Source organism: Cydia fagiglandana, chromosome 24 (assembly GCF_963556715.1).
Source record: "Cydia fagiglandana chromosome 24, ilCydFagi1.1, whole genome shotgun sequence".
NCBI lineage: Eukaryota > Metazoa > Arthropoda > Insecta > Lepidoptera > Tortricidae > Cydia > Cydia fagiglandana.
The window spans coordinates 11,439,156-11,460,997 of record NC_085955.1 but is presented as its reverse complement, the minus strand read 5'-3'; the positions used below and the strand labels follow the sequence as shown (position 1 = coordinate 11,460,997).

The window sequence follows — 21,842 nt, the reverse complement described above, 5'->3', positions numbered from 1 at the left end:
AGAAAATGGTGGCTTCGTTCGTCTCAAAAAAAGGACATATTGCCACAATTCCTTTACAAGAACAAAGAACGGTTACCGCTGATTGGTATATTACAGTTTGTTTGCCTGAGATGCTGGCCGAACTTCGCCGAGGGAACCCCACACGACGTGTCATCTTACATCACGATAATGCGAGCTCCCACACCGCCCGTAAAACAAATCAATTTTTGAACGAGGAAAACATTGAGTTGATGTCCCATCCTCCATACAGCCCTGACCTGAGTCCAAACGATTTTTTTACATTCCCTAGAATTAAAGATTTATTGCGTGGTCAACGGTTTGAGAACCCAGAAGCCGCCGTCGAAGCCTATAAATCGGCCATTTTGGCAATGTCGAGTTCAAACTGGAATTACTGTTTCAATGACTGGTTTAAAAGAATGCAAAAGTGCATTGATTGTAACGGAGAGTACTTCGAAAAACAATAAAATATAATTTATATATCTAGTGTACTTAGTTTTTTAAATTCCCGAGCATTTCGGTTTACCCCTCGTATATACTTATATAACTAAGCCTCTAATTTTAAAGGGTGTGGAGCATGGCCATAAAAGTCCAAATCTTATTAGAATAAGATGTACAGTCAACTGTAAAAATATGGGGGCACAAATCATCTCTAAAATATGTCCTATAGCTCTTACGTCAGCGAATTAAGAAGTATGGGACATATTTTTGAATAAGTTGGCTACACCCATATTTTTGGGTGAATCAACTTTTTCTTGTCACTAGTTGCCATGGTTACGGTCTCCTGGGTCACTCTTAAAATACCAGTTTTTTCGTATTAACGAAACTATTTTTTTTTGTAGTTATAATGCCTTTCCATAATGTGACATCTACTAAGCATTTTTGTAGAACATAGTACAGCAGTTCTTCTAACAAACTATGCTACGATTGTCTCCTGGCAGATGGGACAGAATAACAACAAGAAATAGTTGATCGACCCTTTTACACTTGATTGCACCATACTAACGCTCCATTTCTCGCTTGTCAAGTCGGTCAAAGCCTTAGACTGACTATTATTTGATATTTCACTTTGGCTCGTGTCGCTCACCCCGGCAAGGTTACCTGGTGTTCATTAGTTTGGTTCAACAGGTTCTGATGACATGTGGGGCCGTTATGTCACCGGCTAAGGATGTCCGCGTTGCCGCGTATCGTTTCGAGCTTGAGGCTGTATATGAGTGTTTCATACCTATAACTATAACCGTCAAGTGATCACATCGCCGCCGCCGCCGCCGCTCAGCCGGCCGCTCGCTACAACACGCCGCGAACTGTCAGACTCGGCCGCTAGGTGTCGCTGGCCAAACACTTCATATAATGCTTCTAGTCGCGATACAAGTCTTTGATACAGTTTTACTAATAATATATAGTATATATTTATGTATTAAGTTCAATGAAAACTGTATCATAGATATTGTGCACATTTTAATAAAATATTTATTTAATTACAATAATAAGTATTTCACCAAATATTATGTTATTGTTGTTGTTGTAATTTTAATTCATTCCAAAGACGAATATAGCGAAAATTAATATTATTAAAATCGCAGAGCATTCAAAGTACATTCGCTTGCAATTTTGAGCGGGATTCGAACCCGGAACTCTTAAAAAAAAACTTGATATTTGATATGTAAATCTATTTAGTGAATTTGCTATCTCTTTGTATTGATATTTGTCAATTTGAGCCATTCATTTTACGCCGGGGATCGAACCCGGTAAGTAGCTGAAAATATTAAAGACTGTATTAAATTAAATACGAGGCAATGTCAAAAAAGGCAACATGGGACTCGAACCCATTATAGGTTTTATGCTTTTCAATATCATAAGCTTCTTGGCAGTGAGATACTCTCGGAAATATATAAAAATATATAAAATATTAGCATTTGTCACATCTTTAGACTACCATAATTGCAGTAGCTTTTTATAAAATCATTTGTCTGTATTGTATCATTCAAGTTTGCTGTAGCACTCGCTATTATATTACATCAATTCATCATTAAAAAATAATGATTTTAATGAAACTTTAGTTCATATTTCACTTTTGGCTTCTAAAAGGAATCTGTTATCTATTTTTGCATTTATGCAATTTGCTTTCACTAATTATAAATAACAATTCCCAAATATCTAAGCGTTACTGCAACGGAGGACTTAATTATTTTCTTACCCCCTTATTGATAAACGTTTACTAAAGTTGACAAGCCGATAATAATCGTTTGTCCCTTTCCATCATACCAATACGTCGGAAAAGGACAAACGATTATTATCGGCTTGTCAACTTTAGTAGACGTTTATGAATAAGGGGGCTGTCTCTATGTAATTAGTACCTACATAAGCTTTGCATTTACTTCGCTTCTTGAAGCTTCATATATTGGGTTAATTTAATACTAATTTTATGTACAAAAAGTATATATGTCAAAAACTGCCCTTTTCATAAAAGTAATCTATGATTTTGTAAGCATTGCCTCTGTTGATTCTCATTTGTTATAGATTCTTGCAAATATCTATTATAACTGTCTCTGTTAAACCAGTCGGATTTAGGATAATCTTGAAGCTAACTTCAATTAGTAAGCGATTTATCTCCGTATGTTTTTTTATCATATGAGCAGTGTGATAAAGTAAGAACCTTGTAAGCTCAATTTTCCTTCGTAAATAATCATTTAAAGCTGCTTTTATTTTTAAATTTAAAGCTTGGTTACGTCCAATTCAACCGACTGACCAAAACCCGCAATGTAATGAAACTCGCATGCGAGTTCTTGCATAGTCTAAATGAGCCCTTAGACTGTACGGTATTTTATTGGTCGGCTGAATTGGATGCTACGAAATAACTCGCGTTTTGGTAAGTAAACTGATGTATGGAGTTACCACTCTATCTTTACTCATAAGGACTGTATCGTTTGTTATGAATACAACTTTACTTAGCCGTTTTTTCTGGTATTATATTTTTATTAAAAAATTACACATATAGTTTAATTAGTGCTTTAATAATAAGTAACATTTCGTCCTGGGAGATCACGTAAAGCATATGGTTTGGACAATATTTACCCAATCCTCCCGAATAACTACAACGATTTTGGACAAATACTACAAGAAAATTTACGGTTTGCGAACAAGACGAGATATTACACAAAAAAAATCGTACTATGTAAACAGCAATTACATATGATTCGTAAAGCGAAACATCTGGGCATAGTCTAATCATTTCTTTTAGTTGGAAAAAAAGTTTTGGATCTGTGCTTGGTGGCCTTTTAGAGAATATGGCATGTTACTTACGACAACCCCGACTTTGGTATACAATATAACCATCATGGAGCGTTTCTATCGACCTGTTCTAGCCATGGTTCAACGCCATGAATGTCCGTTAGGCTTTGGATTTCGGTAGATTCTTTTAGCTGTTTCCCTCATTTCGCTGGCGTCAGAAATTGACGGGAATCCAAAATGTTGCATAAAAAGTCGTTTTCATGTAAAGATAAAAATTCACCACATTTATTCTGTGGATGTTCAATTGAGCAATCATGAAAAGGACACTTAGATGGCATATTTTGGCAGCATATTAACCTTTTGTTTCTTTAAATCGGACCAAGGAATCGGTGAAATAGTCTCAAATTAAGCTCGATAGGCTTGTCCGAATTACATTTGCTAGACGGTATTAAAATCATCATAAAGTCCCTAAAATAAAATAAATGTAAAACCTTCTTATATCAGATATGGCTTAAAAATACCCCCAGATTATACCTTAAGAACATAGTAATACAAAATAATACACACGTCAACAGTTAGACCAGGTTTTATCTGTATTTAAAATAAACGATACAGTCCTTATACATACGAGTACAATCTCCTCTACAACATCAGTCAGAAACTTCTTTATATTATCTATTTGAAACAGTGTCAGAAGGAGAGAAGTGTCATTGATTGTATTTTTCTTCTAGCCTATTTGAGTGTCCCCACAGACAAAACATCCTCCAGACTGAGCATAGTCGCACTACCCCCTCTGCCACGCATACGGTAATTTTACTCCATGTTCGAGTCGAAAGTGTCTTTGTGTGACGTCCGTGTATTTGAACGGACCAATCACGGCACGGGACTTCGCTCTCCTCGTCCCGCGCACCCCCGCATTTTTGGCATCATCGGTTGCATGAAATAATTGCTCTAAACTCGGTCTAGAGGATTCCTAGTCTATGAGTGTCCCACTGCTGGGCAAAGGCCTCTCTCCTGGTTAAGCGTCTTTGCCAGGGCGTTTTTGTTGAGTGTAATAAATAAAATAAAAACCTGTCTGTCCAGCCTGTCACTACAATATCACACTGCCCAAGATGACATTAGAACCACGAATAAAAGTTACATCACTCATATTCATTAAGTAGCATGAAAACAATTCAGCCGATCCAAACATGATGACAAAAAGAACAGATAATATAGAGGGGCCCTGTCATATAGTGTATACAACATTATTTGCGGTATTTGACGTCTGTCACTCACAACAGCAATACTACGTAAAATGTCTTGCACATCGAAATCACAAAGGAAAACAACTGCACTGCAAACGTTTACGTTCTACGTCTTTTTTTTTTAATTTTAGGGTTGGCCGGTCACCATCGTTATGAATCGGTAGTCGTCTAAGTAAATCGATATGAATTTTTCATTTTTCTTTTAATAAAAGTAAGGAAAAGGTGGATAATTAACTGTAAATATGGATATATTTATCGTCACCTAACAGACAACAAATTTGACACAGAAATAACATAAATAAACTTTAAAATAGATCCCCAGTTAGTTTAGATTTTGACGATGGGTGCGACCTACTCGGTCGGTGTATTAAATGCGTTTACCTTGCGGGAAAACCATATAATTCTAGCTTTATTTAAATCACAAATAAAAATTCATTATACGTCACAATTCGATACCTCAGTCTACGTGCCATCCAATCGTAATCGCTTGCTGTGACAATCGATTTGGGTTAGTTACATCTCTATATACGTCAGTCACAATGTGTCAAATAACGCAAATAATATTGCATACAGTATAGTAAATGTTGTAGTCACTGTAAATTTACTGCCATCTATCGACACGACTAAAACTCAAAATAAACACGTATAAAATTATCAAAAAACGTATATATGTGGATGAATGATTTTATCATGTTTATATTGTTTTGACCCATGCTCATTCACTGATATCTATGTGTTAAAATTGTTAAATATGAAACGATGTCGTCACACCATCTAGCCGAGCATAGGCTAAAAGTGTGTGCGGCATCTATCCGAGAATGACTTTTTCTTGATTTCCGAAGCACGTTTTTTCCTTAGACTTTATTCATCTTATACGAAGTTACATATGTCTTTGATGATGATGGTGATGAAGCATACCAAATGCGCAAAACGTCTAAACTCTTACTACACGTGCATAAACTCTTTGGCATCCGATTGAGCAAACATTTGGCATAATCCTGCAAGTTCAATGGCATTGCAATATTATAGTGAAGTTAATTCCAATTAGAACTAAATCGTTATACAGGGTGGCCAAAAAACAAGTGCATTCCCGTTGCCAGGGAGGTTTTGGGATTATACTGACCAACTTTTACTACGGGACCAAAACCGAAATCGCGAAAAAAATTTACCCTCCCATAGAAAATGGACCAGCCAAAATCTATGAAACAGATAAAATAGGACCTTTTTTTACACTAATTAAGTAATTAACTACGCCCCACGACGTTTAAGAAGGCTTGTGTTGTGGGTCTTCAGACATATAAATACATAGAAAACAACCATGACTCAGGAGCAAATATCTGTGTCATCACACAAATAAATGCCCTTACCGGGATTCGAACCCGGGACCATCGGCTTCATAGGCAGGGTCACAATCCACCAGGCCAGACCGGTCATCATTTAGAACACGAACTTCTGGCCGAAGGTTGTGATATTTCGGCGGTTACCTGCCGCCGGAACAGAAAACTGCGTCACGAAAATGATTCTTTACCATTTTAGTTTTTTTATGATTGTATATATATGTTAGTTTGTAAGGTATGTATCTATGGGCCTGAAAATAGATGGTTTGATTGATTGATTTGGTAAGCTTACCGCGAGAGATGCACTAATCAACTTAAACTTCCGCCGAGTTTGTTGCCGGTCCCATATTGGGATACCCTCCTCCAATTGAGGGGGGATTTAAATCTTCTAGAGGCAGAGGTGTAGGGTTGGAGCCGGTATAGATTTATTTGACGTTCACAAGCGCATTGTAATATGCCTACTTGAATAAACTATTTTTTATCTTATACATATTTTTTTATCTTTTTTTAGTCACACGCGCAAAATCCAAGGCTCTATGCGGAAGGCAGAAGATCGGCCAGGTTGGAGAGCAATCCAAGAAAACGCGACTTATGGCGGTCACGACCCTCAGACATGAGGTTACGACGAAGAAAGAGAGAGACTTTATCTGACTGATGAATCGAGTGATGTAACTAGTATCCTGGTCACGGCACCGCGCACCGCCCGCCCCGTAACCCCCCCGCCGGCTCACCTGCTCGCGCCGGCGCTCCTTGTCGTCCTTGTCGCGCTTGCGCAGCTCGGCGACGTGCTCGGTGAAGTAGGCGAGGCGGTCGCGCGGCTTGTCGATGCCCTTGAAGCGCTCGTCGCGCCCGTGCTTGCTCGAGAACTCGTTGAACGACGATCTGGGGGAACACGTTCATTGTAAATGGGTGAATCAACTTTTTCTTGTCACTAGTTGCCATGGTTACGGTCTCCTGGGTCACTCTTAAAATACTAGCTATTCCGTATTTAAATGAACCAAACTAAATTTTTTTGGTAGTTATAAGGCCTTTCCGTAATGGGACATCTACTAAGCACGTTTGTGGAACATGGTACAGCAGCTCTTTTAAGAAACTATGCTACTTATTGTCTCCTGGCTGATGGGACAGACAACAACAAGAAATAGTTGATCGACCCAAATACAGATGTCAGTTACAATGAAAAAGTTTTAGCGATGCGGTTGAGGCAATGTAAGCGCTCGAGACGCCAATACACTACAGCAGGGCTTTAAATACCGTTAAAAAGTTGGTATCGTTACCACAAGGTGACAGATTTAACGTTAAGTTGTAACTAACGTTAAACCAGGTACCGTTAGTTATACTACTCTTTACCGGTAACAAAATGGTAACGTTAGCAGCTGTCAATTTGAGCTAACGTTAAGTCAAAGGTATCGATACACCATTTTTAACGTTAGTAGGTAACGTTAACAGCTGCTTATTTACCGTTTGGTTCACTGATAGATGTCATCATCGTTGACAATCGAGCGAGTGTTCATTCACTGTCAGGCAGAGACGGGCATTTCGTAATTGATTCTTGGTTCCACGATTACTCGAAATTACTTTGTAATCTGATTACTGATTCCCAGATTACTTTGTAATCTAACAATACCGAATTACTAAGTACACTTACATTTAAGGAATCAGGAATCATCTTTTCTAATATTACAATTACTAGTAATTGGAATCAATATCGATTCCTCATTATAGGAATGCATTACTTGATTCCTTTCAGATTACATTTCGCACTACTACTATCAAAAGTACCTTTCGATAGTAGATATGTTGTTGATGTTGGCTTAATAGATATGCCGGGTGTGGCCTGTAATATGAGCATAAAATTAAATTTTAGGCTGTACTCCTCATACTGACCAATATTTGTTCAGCAACTTTTAAAAATAACTTGTGGTTTGATTTTTAATACACTTTAAAGTTTATTCTAAGACGCAATGTATTGCGAAATTTGTTATGGTTAAGGCGTGACAAGCAACGTCAAATCACAATAATAATTATGGCGTGGCGATGGCGTCCATTGAAGATAATATTTATTTTGTATGTAAAATAGGGAGTCTAAATACTTCATAATTTTTAAAAGTTGTTGAACAAAAGTTTCACCATTTGAGGAGTACAACCTATGTTTTAATTATTTGCTCATGTTACAGGCCACACCCGGTAGATGCAGATTATTTGAATCAGATGTGCAGATTTCGAAAATGACCATTTTGGAATCCAAGATGGCGACCATGCAGTATGTCATAAAAGTCGTCATGGATGTCATTTTGTAGGTTTTAGGGGGTGCAGATTTTGAAAATGATGACCATTTTGGAATCCAAGATGTCTGCCGTGCACTTTGACATTAAAGTCATCATGGGTGTCATTTTATAGGTTTCAGGGAGTGACGGTTTCAAAAATCATGATAGTTTTAAGATCCAAGATGTCTCCCGTGCACTTTGACATAAAAGTCATCATGGGTGTCGTTTTATACGTTTCAGGGAGTGATATGAAGCCGGCAAGACCTTTTCACGGCTAGGCATGTATAGTGCTTTTCTCAAACATTCAATGAAATAATAATAATGTCCCAATGTGATAGGTTGTTCAGTGCGTGTGGTTCTGAAGACATCAAACATCAACATTTATTCAGCAAATAGGCCACAAGGGCACTTTTACACAAACTTTTTACAAAAAGAGGAACGAAAATTTTATTATTTTTGCGCTACGAAGCACTGTTTAGGAGATCCAGCCCTATAAAGGTTTTTCTCTCTTTTTTTTCTTCTTTTTATTAGTTTTTAGGGTTCCGTAGCCAAATGGCAAAAAACAGAACCCTTATGGATTCGTCATGTCTGTCTGTCCGTCCGTACGTCACAGCCACTTTTTTCCGAAACTATAAGAAATATACTGTTGAAACTTGGTAAGTAGATGTATTCTGTGAACCGCATTAAGATTTTCACACAAAAATAGAAAAAAGAAACAATAAATTTTGGAGTTTTCCCATATTTAGAACTGCACTCAAATTTTTTTTTGTCTGCAAACCCATAAGCCCGCTCCACACTCGTGCGCGAATCGCGGCGCGAAGCCGCGAACGCGAGTCTGGAGTCGATTTCGCATATCAGCGAACTAGACTCCACACTCGCGTTCGCGGCTTCGCCCGCGATTCACGCGCATAGTCTGGAGGGGGCTATACGTGTGCGGTATTAATGGATAGGTCTTCAAAAATGATAATGAGGTTTCTAATATCATTTTTTTATAAACTGAATAGTTTGCGCAACAGACTCTTCCAAAGTGGTAAAATGTGTGTCCCCCCCCCCTGTAACTTAAAAAAAAAATGATAAAACAAAAAAAAATACATTACCATGCAAAATTGGTTTGTACGAGATCTAGTAAGTAGTATTTTTTTATACGTCATAAATCGTAAACGAGTCCGACTCGCACTTGGCTGCTTTTTTTAATTTCCATATCACAGATATTTGTGACACACCTTCGTGGCATTCAGCCATTAAAATGGTAACACACTGTCGCACCGCGCCGCGGCCTCGGAGTTTCGCACCCATGGGTGAGATCGAGAAGGAGATATCTGTTTCTCTTTCTCGCTCTCACTTATGGGTGTGACGCTCTAGGGTCACGGTGCGGTGCGATGGTGTGTTACCACTTTAAAAAAAATATAGGCAGTATGTGGTTTATGGTACGATTTCCTTTTTTTCATCTTTATAGAGCTGTATATCCTAAACCGTACGTCGTAGCGCAAAAATAATCAAATTTTCATTCCCCTTTACGAAACTCCTAAGTCATATTTAAAAAAACACAAAAAAAGAAGGAAAAATATTTATAGGACTGTATCTCCTAAACCGTGCGTCGTTGCGCAAAAATAGTAAAATGTTCGTTCCTCTGTACGAAACTCCTAATTGATATTAAAAAAAAGAAAAAAAAGGAAAAAAAAAAACAAAAATAACTTTATAATGCTTTATCTCCTAAAGTGTCCTAAACAGTACGTCGTAGCGCAAAAGTAATCAAACTTTCGTTCCCCTTTAGGAAACCCCTTAATAACATTTAAAAAATACAAGAAAAGAAAAAAACTAATAAATAGAAGAAAAAAAAAGAAAACAAAAATCTTCATAGGGTTGGATCTCCTAAACCGTGCGTCGTAGCGTAAAAATAATAAAAAAATAGTTCCTCTTCTGAACCACACGCCCTGAACAACATATCACATTAGGACATTATTATTATTTCACATTGCATGTAATAATGTCTCAAATAAGAATTTAAGTTTCACCATTCTAGATTAACATAAAGAATAATGACAAAAGACTATGAACTCTAACTATTAGAATTAAAGTTGAGTTTTACTAACGTACCTACTTAATTATCTTTAATTGAATCATTTTTACGAGCAAGCAGTAACATCAATAACTAGCTAGGTGTCTCATTTAATATAATCCGACTAAATTACATTTCAGCAACACCTCCATATTTCACAAAATGAATCTAGACATTATCCAATCTATATAATCTTGACGTATATTATATCAAAGATGCCTGGACCTAATATAAACCGACCAAGTAACGAATTAGCTATACCATCATATTTAACAAACTAATTTATGACGTTTTGCAACCTCCTTATTTTGGCATATATATATTCCGACACAGCCGGGTGGTATTCTATCTGTCCAATTTCGGTCCAATGTGTATTTACGTTTCACATTTTGCTTAATGAGAGAGTGAGACGCAATGCATATTGGACACAGATCTTAAACAAGTAAAATACCACCTCTTTCATTTGATCAACATAAAGAATAATGACAAAAGACTATGAACTCTAACTACTAGAATTAAAGTTGAGTTTTACTAACGTACATAATTATCTTTAATGTATTTTGACTGATTCTATTTCAATTTGACAGAAGCCCTGCCGTATTTATGGTCAATAAGGTCTACTGGCCTTAATATTGTGTATGAAATTACAAGCAAATATCAGCTTTATGAATGATAGTGTTAACGTTAGTTTATAATGTGGATTGGGTAACGTTAACAAGCCCTGCAATAAAAAGTAAAATTACCGGTAAAATTAACGTTAACTAGCTAACGTTATAATAATGTTAAGTTATCAAGTATCGTTACCATTTACTACCGGTAATAAGGTATATTTATGATTTTAACGTTAAGTAACGTTACTTTATAATGTGAATTGGTAACGTTAACAAGCCCTGCACTACAGTATAGTAGAATCCGTTTATAATGACATCGAAGGGAAGTGACAAACACGTCATACTGAGCGGATGTCATATAAAGCATAGTGGATTAACTTCTTATTTTTATTAATTTTCCGAATTAATCTCAATTTCCTTCATAAGAAATGGGTTTTATTAACCTTGTACAGTCGACGCTCGACGTCAGAGATATGTTCACACTTTTGCACCTTACTCCTTTCTAATAATGCGAAAAATGTAAACATATCTTTGACGTCGACTGTACCAATTATCAACTTACACCGAGAATCAAAACTAAAACAACTGAAACGCCACGCACGCACCAAACGTCCTCGCAAGGAAAGACGTGGGGACGGTCACGAAAACCAGAAAATGTGTCAGTATAACCGCACATAATTTCATAAAAATGGGATTTGTAGGTCATAGTAAGCGATTTGTCACTATAAGCAAAGTCATCTTATCCGAGTTTGTCACAAAGAATTTTATATGAAGACCAAACTTCGCACAGTAATTGCGTCATAGTAAGCGGTTGGCCAGTTTGCGTCATAGTAAGCGGTTGGTCAGTTTGCGCCATAGTAAGCAGTTGGCCAGTTTGCGTCATAGTAAGCGGTTGGTCAGTTTGCGTCATAGTAAGCGGAGTCACCGGATTCCACAGTACTCACTTGGAGTGCAGCTTGGCCTCCTCCATGAGCTGTTTGAAGGCGTTCTTCTTCTGCTGCAGCTTGTTCTTCTTCTCCTTGCGCTCCTCCTCGGCGCGCTCGCGCACGTACTTGTTGTACACCTGACGACAAACATTTCTTTATTAGTGCTGGCAACTAGAGGTGCACCGGATATTCCGTTACTATCCGGTTATCGGCCTATCTGGCCGTTATTTTATCATCCGATCGGATACCGGATAGTGACCTACTATTCGTCCGGCCGGCGTAAATTTTTGTATATTTGGTACATAATTAATCACCTTACAGAATCTCAGGCATCCATTTCTCACAGACACTCAACGCCACGCAAACAGGTCGCACTCGGGTGATGATGCCAAGAGCGCATTCAACCGTGTCAGGGCACGGAGCAGCGGAGAGTTGAGTCGTGACACGGTGCGTCCGCTGGTAAAGCCAACAGCTCGCGTCGCCGCGGTCTGAGGGCTATGTAGTGGTATGTTAGTGCGTGTGTGTGTCATACCTGCTTGCGCTCCTCGGAGGTGAGCAGCAGGTACCGGCAGTCGCACACGATCTTCTTGAGCTCCTTCTCCCAGGTGCTGAAGGCGGACACGTCCCGCTCCTGCAGCATCTGCCGGAACACGCGCACGCGCTGCTCGAGCGGCACGAGCGCGCGCTGCCGCGCCGCGCGCGCCTCCGCCTCGATGCGCGCCTCCTTGCCCGCGTCGATCAGCGACGAGGACGTCGTCGACGCCGGCTTCTTCGACGCCGCTGTAACCGATATCAATTTTACAATCGAGATAAGAGTCTTTAAACGTGCACACTAGCGCCACCGCTAATTAATCGTGTTTATTTAAATTGAACGACATTGTTGACGAAGGTTCGGAAATAATGAAAGCGACACCATTTACAGTTTAACAATGAGTACATTAATCTGAGCGGAAAGGTAAGTAAATCGCGAGAAGGTTCTGTTAGCGGTGCGCGCGCGCTCTGGCCTCGAGCCCGGGAGGCGTGCGGCCTCGAGTGGGTGCTAACAGACAGGTATTTCAAAAAGGGGGCCGTTACGTGCTGTATTGTGTCTTTAAGTACCTTTTGAATACATCAAACTAGTTTTTATGTTGCTGGATTCGTCAATTTATGCGTCCAAAGTTAAAAAGGCCGTTTTGTTTTGAGGTTCTAGTTCGACCGCAAGCCCCGACTCGCACCGATGAGTTTTTCGGAACTTATGTACGAAATATCATTTGATATTACCAGCTGCTTTTCGGTGTAGGAAAACATCGTGAGGAAACCGGACTAATCCCGATGAGGCCTAGCTTCTCCTCTGGGTTGAAAGGTCAGAGATGGCAGTCGCTTTCGTAAAAACTAGTGCCTACGTCAAATCATGAAATTAATTGTCAAGCGGACCCCAGGCTCCCGTGGGCCATGGCAAAATGCCGGTGCCGGAACAACGCGAAATAGTACATTATTGTCGAGGCTCGGAAGTAGCTACTTGCAGGCTGAGGATTCGTTTTAAACGGACGACCTTGGGAGTCCGTTTAATTGAATCCGAAGCCAGCAAGTAGCCTTCCAGCCGAGTCATATATAGTGCTTTTCTCAAAAATGGTGCAATAAATATAAATATCATAGAAATATTTTACAAAAGCAACGTTCTTTACGTATATACTTTCGCAGAAAAAAGCCCTTGCCGCCTTTTTATTTTTTTTATAAAAAAATAGAAGTGTATTTTTCTGCCGAAAATATACCAACCTATTTGAGACAGCTAAATAGTCGCGGTACTAATCATCTGTTTGGCTGTTTAATGGGCCTGTGCCTTCATTTGATATGGCCATTTCAAATTTTAAAAAGTTTGGAACTCGACAAATAATGGAATTTGTATGCAACATTGCAGTCCCAAAATCGAGACTGCAATGTTTTTAACTTTTTAATTTTTGACTGACCATAAACTACGCGCTTCGCGACCTATGTTTTAGACGGCAAAGTCGAGTTTGCCGTCCATTTTTGAGAAAAAGAAGATTACCTTCCTCAGGCTCGGCCTTCTTGGCGGGCTAGGCGTCGGAGTCCTCGCTGGAGGAGTCGGCGGAGCGCTTGAGGTCGCCGTTGTATGTATGTATGTATGTATGTATGTATGTATGTATGTATGTATGTGACTGACCTTCCTCAGGCTTGGCCTTCTTGGCGGGCTCGGCGTCGGAGTCCTCGCTGGAGGAGTCGGCGGGGCGCTTGAGGTCGCCGTTGTATGTATGTATGTATGTATGTATGTATGTATGTATGTGACTGACCTTCCTCAGGCTTGGCCTTCTTGGCGGGCTCGGCGTCGGAGTCCTCGCTGGAGGAGTCGGCGGAGCGCTTGAGGTCGCCGTTGTATGTATGTATGTATGTATGTGACTGACCTTCCTCAGGCTTGGCCTTCTTGGCGGGCTCGGCGTCGGAGTCCTCGCTGGAGGAGTCGGCGGAGCGCTTGAGGTCGCCGTTGTATGTATGTGACTGACCTTCCTCAGGCTTGGCCTTCTTGGCGGGCTCGGCGTCGGAGTCCTCGCTGGAGGAGTCGGCGGAGCGCTTGAGGTCGCCGTTGTATGTATGTATGTATGTATGTGACTGACCTTCCTCAGGCTTGGCCTTCTTGGCGGGCTCAGCGTCGGAGTCCTCGCTGGAGGAGTCGGCGGAGCGCTTGAGGTCGCCGTTGTATGTATGTATGTATGTATGTGACTGACCTTCCTCAGGCTTGGCCTTCTTGGCGGGCTCGGCGTCGGAGTCCTCGCTGGAGGAGTCGGCGGAGCGCTTGAGGTCGCCGTTGTATGTATGTATGTATGTATGTGACTGACCTTCCTCAGGCTTGGCCTTCTTGGCGGGCTCGGCGTCGGAGTCCTCGCTGGAGGAGTCGGCGGAGCGCTTGAGGTCGCCGTTGTATGTATGTATGTATGTATGTATGTGACTGACCTTCCTCAGGCTTGGCCTTCTTGGCGGGCTCGGCGTCGGAGTCCTCGCTGGAGGAGTCGGCGGGGCGCTTGAGGTCGCCGTTGTATGTATGTATGTATGTATGTATGTATGTATGTATGTATGTGACTGACCTTCCTCAGGCTTGGCCTTCTTGGCGGGCTCGGCGTCGGAGTCCTCGCTGGAGGAGTCGGCGGAGCGCTTGAGGTCGCCGTTGTATGTATGTATGTATGTATGTATGTGACTGACCTTCCTCAGGCTTGGCCTTCTTGGCGGGCTCGGCGTCGGAGTCCTCGCTGGAGGAGTCGGCGGAGCGCTTGAGGTCGCCGTTGTATGTATGTGACTGACCTTCCTCAGGCTTGGCCTTCTTGGCGGGCTCGGCGTCGGAGTCCTCGCTGGAGGAGTCGGCGGAGCGCTTGAGGTCGCCGTTGTATGTATGTATGTATGTATGTGACTGACCTTCCTCAGGCTTGGCCTTCTTGGCGGGCTCAGCGTCGGAGTCCTCGCTGGAGGAGTCGGCGGAGCGCTTGAGGTCGCCGTTGTATGTATGTGACTGACCTTCCTCAGGCTTGGCCTTCTTGGCGGGCTCGGCGTCGGAGTCCTCGCTGGAGGAGTCGGCGGAGCGCTTGAGGTCGCCGTTGTATGTATGTATGTATGTATGTGACTGACCTTCCTCAGGCTTGGCCTTCTTGGCGGGCTCGGCGTCGGAGTCCTCGCTGGAGGAGTCGGCGGAGCGCTTGAGGTCGCCGTTGTATGTATGTATGTATGTATGTGACTGACCTTCCTCAGGCTTGGCCTTCTTGGCGGGCTCGGCGTCGGAGTCCTCGCTGGAGGAGTCGGCGGAGCGCTTGAGGTCGCCGTTGTATGTATGTATGTATGTATGTATGTGACTGACCTTCCTCAGGCTTGGCCTTCTTGGCGGGCTCGGCGTCGGAGTCCTCGCTGGAGGAGTCGGCGGAGCGCTTGAGGTCGCCGTTGTATGTATGTATGTATGTATGTGACTGACCTTCCTCAGGCTTGGCCTTCTTGGCGGGCTCAGCGTCGGAGTCCTCGCTGGAGGAGTCGGCGGAGCGCTTGAGGTCGCCGTTGTATGTATGTATGTATGTATGTGACTGACCTTCCTCAGGCTTGGCCTTCTTGGCGGGCTCGGCGTCGGAGTCCTCGCTGGAGGAGTCGGCGGAGCGCTTGAGGTCGCCGTTGTATGTATGTATGTATGTATGTATGTATGTGACTGACCTTCCTCAGGCTTGGCCTTCTTGGCGGGCTCGGCGTCGGAGTCCTCGCTGGAGGAGTCGGCGGAGCGCTTGAGGTCGCCGTTGTATGTATGTATGTATGTATGTGACTGACCTTCCTCAGGCTTGGCCTTCTTGGCGGGCTCGGCGTCGGAGTCCTCGCTGGAGGAGTCGGCGGAGCGCTTGAGGTCGCCGTTGTATGTATGTATGTATGTATGTGACTGACCTTCCTCAGGCTTGGCCTTCTTGGCGGGCTCGGCGTCGGAGTCCTCGCTGGAGGAGTCGGCGGAGCGCTTGAGGTCGCCGTTGTATGTATGTATGTATGTATGTGACTGACCTTCCTCAGGCTTGGCCTTCTTGGCGGGCTCGGCGTCGGAGTCCTCGCTGGAGGAGTCGGCGGAGCGCTTGAGGTCGCCGTTGTATGTATGTATGTATGTATGTGACTGACCTTCCTCAGGCTTGGCCTTCTTGGCGGGCTCGGCGTCGGAGTCCTCGCTGGAGGAGTCGGCGGAGCGCTTGAGGTCGCCGTTGTATGTATGTATGTATGTATGTGACTGACCTTCCTCAGGCTTGGCCTTCTTGGCGGGCTCGGCGTCGGAGTCCTCGCTGGAGGAGTCGGCGGAGCGCTTGAGGTCGCCGTTGTATGTATGTATGTATGTATGTGACTGACCTTCCTCAGGCTTGGCCTTCTTGGCGGGCTCGGCGTCGGAGTCCTCGCTGGAGGAGTCGGCGGAGCGCTTGAGGTCGCCGTTGTATGTATGTATGTATGTATGTGACTGACCTTCCTCAGGCTTGGCCTTCTTGGCGGGCTCGGCGTCGGAGTCCTCGCTGGAGGAGTCGGCGGAGCGCTTGAGGTCGCCGTTGGCGGGCTTCGTCGCCGTCGGCGTCGCTGTCGCCTCCTTGCGTTGGAAATACTGAACAACAAACAAATTTGGTTAAATCAGGTTATTTATTTGCAGACATACAAGTTTTAGTGGCATAAACATGAGAAAATGAAACATCGATAAATCCGTAACAGATTAATAATTAAAACATGTTCTACTTGCTGTAAATTACCGACATAAAGAACGCGAATACATAGGGAATACTTGTGACTCAGGAACAAATATTTGTGTTCATCACACAAATAAAAACCCTTACCGGGATTAGGACCCGGGACCAGAGGCAGGGTCACTACAAACATAGAATAACCAAGTAAGAAAGAAAAGTGACTACATAGTACATTCACATGTTGGACTAATGGGTGTAGTGTGTGGTACCTGCGTGACGGCGGCGGGCGGGCAGGCCATGGCGCGGTCCACGTCGGCGCGGCCCACGAGCTGCTCGGGCCGCTCCCAGAACGACGTGTGCGCCGTCGGGTTGTAGAAGAACACGCGACCGTCGCCCGACCACACCAAGCACCTACATAAAAAAAACATGAAACTCTTCGTCATGTGTGTGTGTCGCAGCGGTGACACAGAAGTTAAAGCCAAAGGATCTATCTTCGGACGTGTGCGAGGATATTCTGAGTGTTGTGTGTTCGACTATTGACAATAATTAACATTATGTGTAGCGGGTGGTTTGAAAATGTGATGTCTACCCCAAACTTTTCCATACGCTTTTCGTCGGGTAGTTGCACAAATCTCTGTTTTGACATTTTGCTGGGACATTCAGCCGCGACCACGACCAGTGAAACCTGTGTCGAAACGTCGGTAACTAAAGGTAATTGAATAAATAAGAAATAAATCCGTCTAAAATAGTGAATTAATATGTGTTCTGCGACTTGTCGCACGCCTTCCTAATGATCGACCATTCGCTTCTTCTCGCTAAGCTCTCAACTATAGCTATATTCGTGACAATAGAAGCGTGTTCAAATAATTGTGAGCGCCTTGGCCGCTCCGATACATCTGATGGGGACTGTACAGCGCCATCTCGTTTAGCTACCAAATTCGAAATAGCTTGGTTTTTACGCATCTTACTCATTAAATGTTTACTAGTAGAATCATACAAACAAACCAAACCAAAAGTATACAGCTATTAAGATACGCGAGCAGCCGCGATACCTTCATACGGCCGCCGCGTTGGTCAACGACACCTTCTCGTAACTCATGAGGCCCTGGTACTTGCTCCGCGCTAAATTTAATTTTTAGACATTTGTTTTCTCGATTTTGGCCACCGTAGCCTATGGAGACTAACAAGCAACGCTAAGTGGTTTACGTAGTCTAGGGATGTTGTTATATCAAGGGAAGCAATCGTTTCTACTATACAACCTAAAATAAATAATTAATTTGAGGTATGGTTTTGTTTCGTCCTCTTCGCGGAGGCTGACGATGAGATCGCGGAGAGCCGTGATTGGTCCATTTCATTATAGTTGACTAAACTGTATCGAAACGAACTGTATCTAAGTTCAGTTGGGAGCCCATACATTAAAAGTACCCAAATGCAGTTTGGTATACGCAATCCACAGACAAGACATCCACCAGACTGAGCATAGTCGCGCTACTCCCTCTGCCACGCATACGGTAATTTTACTCCATGTTCGAGTCGAAAGTGTCTTTGTGTGACGTGCGTGTCTTTGAACGGACCAATCCCGGCACGGAACTTTGCTCACCTCGTCCCGCGCACCCCCGCATTTTTGGCATCATAGGTTGCATGAAATAATTGCTCTAAACTCGGTCTAGAGGATTTCTAGTCTATAACGAAATCTTAATTCAGGAATTACAGTCAACGAGTAGAAAAAAATAATTAAGCGCGTGCGATACAGATAGGAATTCCCCGTTATAAGCGTCCTTTATTTAATAAGAACTTACCAGGGCGTCCCAGAAATAGGCATAATCGAGATCGGCTTGTTCTTCCTCTTCGCCTTCTCCTTTTCCTTCTCCTCTTTCTCTTTCTTCTCCTGCTCGGCTGCCTCGCGCTCGGCCGCCTCGCGGTCGGCTATGTCGCGCTCTTGCTGTAGACGGACTCGCTCCGCCTCGGCCGCGGCCACCGCCTCCGCGTGCGCTTCCACGTCGATCACTGGGAGAACTGGTCACGTTAGGCGGTATTAACAGGCGAGATTAAAAAAGACAACGGGTTGCACTCCGAGAGTGCCGGCAGAAGTGAAAACTCAATGACGCACTATGTATAATTGAGGTTAACGCCATCTAGCGCTATTTCGTCGCATTACTTGAAACCCCCAAAGCACATCACTGTTAGTACTCGAGTTATATTAGTACCAGTTAGAGGGAAACTCACTGGAGGGCATTTAAATCAATAAAGAAAAAATCATTGCAACAGTTTTTCGATCAGGTCACGTGTCCGTCTTACGGTCACGTGACACCTGTTACGAGTTTAACATTTTTTCCCCATTACAAAAAGTGCACAGCGCCGCTAAAGAAGTTTTCACTTCAAAAACAATAATATATGTCACCACTCTTATTTTATTAACATTATATTTTATGTAAAATAATTACAATTCGACTGAAATTTTATTTGAATGCCTAACAATTGCCTACAAAATATTTAAATTATACTTTTTATTAATTATAATTTTGCCGTAATACAGTGTAAACTAGTACGGAGGGTAGCTTGCTTTCGCTATACCTTGCATATCCATAAAAGTAAAAATATATCCATATGTATAGCAATGTACCACACCGCATTTTGTACCTAAGTTAAGTTCTTATGTAAAGTAAGCAATAAATATATTGATTGATTGATTGATTGATACTTAATTTTATTATATTTTTCAATCAATTCAAATATTATTTATAATGCCTAACTTATTAAATTTGTATATTAAATGTTTTTATGTATAGATACTTTAGTTCTTATAGCTGTTAAGTGTATTGCAATACCCTCACAGGGTTGTGTTGAGACATGTAATGATTTACACATTAGACCTTTTGTACTCACAAAGAATAAATGAAATGACAACAAATAACTAATTCAGAGTATTTACCTTCAACTTTCCCGTCAATGTCCATTTTGTCTTTCTCTGGTTTTTCTCCCTTCTCCTCAGCTATTTTGGCTTGTAACTCTGCAACAATATAATAATATTAATAATTATGCACTCATTTAATTATATTATTCAGTGTTCTCACAATTTGGTTGTCAACTTCAAACGTTTGCATAGATGGCGCCATCATAGAATGCCCCTTATTATATGAGATTTGGCTTAAAGGGCTGGCATCAAGGGCATTAGCCTTTTGAACGCCATACGGCGTTAATTGCTCCGAAATGGAGTTAATTAGAATATCGGTGTCTTTGAGAAAGTTACACACGGTGTAGATCCTGCAAGGGTAGGGTTGCCATATGGAAGAATTAAATGTCATGATAAAAATCCTGACATCACCCTAAAAATACGGACATTTCTTGTAACAGAGATTTGGCGTAGCTTGACGACGCCCCGGCGGCGCGCGTCAACTTTGTAATGAATATATCACGTAAACATTTTTTTTATAAGGTCATTCCTAAAAATCCGGACACTAGCCAAGTCCGGCCGCAATCTGGACAAGGGGTCAAAAATCCTGACATGTCCGGACAAATCCGGACGTATGGGAACCCTATGCAAGGGCAAACAGTCCGCCGCCGGGGTCACCTGCACCACATACCTTCCAGCTCCTTCATGGGCTGGGGCTTCTCCCACACGCTCTCGCCCTTGCCCGCGTTGTAGTAGTAGGGCCGCCCGTCCGGCGCCCGGTGCGCGCTCCACTCCGCCGCCGGGGTCACCTGCACCACATACCTTCCAGCTGGCTTCCCTTTATCTTGCATAATATCGATTGTCCGAAATACACTTCGCATAGCAGGTTTCGCAGAAACATTTTTAACCGAATGATACTTTTGCATAATTGTATAATTAGCATAACTGTCATGTCGCATAACATTCATTTGGCAGAATTTTGAATAGCAGAATACTACTATCGTCGATTTTACATACGCAGAATTGTATGTAGCATAAATTACATTCCACCGAATTTCTTATGGCATATTGCTCATATTGTAGACTTGAATTTCGCAGAATGTTATGCAGCAGAATAAAAGTTCTGCCGAAATTGTTACCGCGTAATACTCATGTCGCTGACTGAACCTACACAAAAGGAATTGCTGCCAGAACTACAGGTTAAGTTAGGTTAGAACTGCGACCCCTACATAAAAGGAATTGCTGCCAGAACTATAGGTTAGGTTAGGTTACAATTGCGACCCCTACACAAAAGAAATTGTTGCCAGAACTGTAGGTTAGGTTAGGTTAGAACTGCGACCCCTACTCAAAAGAGGGTGCGTAACGGTCCATATAACAACTTTTGATATATTTTTAGTCGATATAACGATTGAGGGACATAATGCACTTTTGCTATAACAATACATGGTATATTCTTAAAGAGTCTAACTATCGTCAAGTATAATGAACTTGTAATATAACAACTTCTAATCTAACATTAACAGCGTATATAATTAAGTTCGATATAACGCTCAGTTGGCATAATGTAGTACTGGTATAATTTGTAATATTTACTACTATTATAACAACCTACGTATTCGAACTTAAGGCAGGTCTCAGTTAGGTACGACGACGAGCGAAGCGAGGAGGAGTGTTAGGTAGAACTGCGACCCTACAACGCGCGAGCCGAGCGAGCGAAGCGAGCGTGCCGCGGTAGCGGCCGGCGAAGCGCCAGAACCGACTTTTTTTATTATAACCTCAACTTATTATTATACATTTGAATACATTATACCATAAATACTTATAACAAATATTCATTATATCCAGTAAACGTTATATCGAATAGCTTTTATATCGATTAAACATTATATCCCATGAAAATAGTTATTTTGTTGTTATATCAAAAGTTCATTATACCGCTTAAGTGATTATACACCATGAAATGATATCAAAAGTTGTTATATATTTTGAAAATATATCAAAAATTGTTATACGGATCATTACACACCCCTCAAAAGAAACTGCTTCCAGAACTGTAGGTTAGGTTAGGTTAGAACTGCGACCCCTACTCAAAAGAAACTGCTTCCAGAA

At 42.1% G+C, this 21,842-nt stretch overlaps 1 protein-coding gene across 2 annotated transcripts in view; it reads right to left on the bottom strand.

The window, feature by feature from the left end:
- The window catches only part of LOC134676374 (transcription elongation regulator 1), a 57,110-nt gene extending 36,581 nt beyond the window's left edge, over nucleotides 1–20,529 (bottom strand). Inside the window, exons 1-8 of one of the 2 annotated variants that reach the window (XM_063534736.1) lie at nucleotides 20,425–20,529; nucleotides 19,773–19,850; nucleotides 18,640–18,856; nucleotides 17,110–17,251; nucleotides 16,632–16,764; nucleotides 12,208–12,455; nucleotides 11,694–11,812; nucleotides 6,544–6,694 (exon numbers count right to left, since the gene is read on the bottom strand). In XM_063534736.1, coding sequence (XP_063390806.1) covers nucleotides 6,544–6,694; nucleotides 11,694–11,812; nucleotides 12,208–12,455; nucleotides 16,632–16,764; nucleotides 17,110–17,251; nucleotides 18,640–18,856; nucleotides 19,773–19,850; nucleotides 20,425–20,440 — 1,104 coding nt within the window. In that variant the 5' untranslated portion in view covers nucleotides 20,441–20,529. The remainder of the gene's footprint in view (nucleotides 1–6,543; nucleotides 6,695–11,693; nucleotides 11,813–12,207; nucleotides 12,456–16,631; nucleotides 16,765–17,109; nucleotides 17,252–18,639; nucleotides 18,857–19,772; nucleotides 19,851–20,424) is intronic. The other variant, XM_063534737.1, reaches the window with a different exon arrangement.
- Between the last annotated feature and the right edge of the window lie 1,313 nt (nucleotides 20,530–21,842).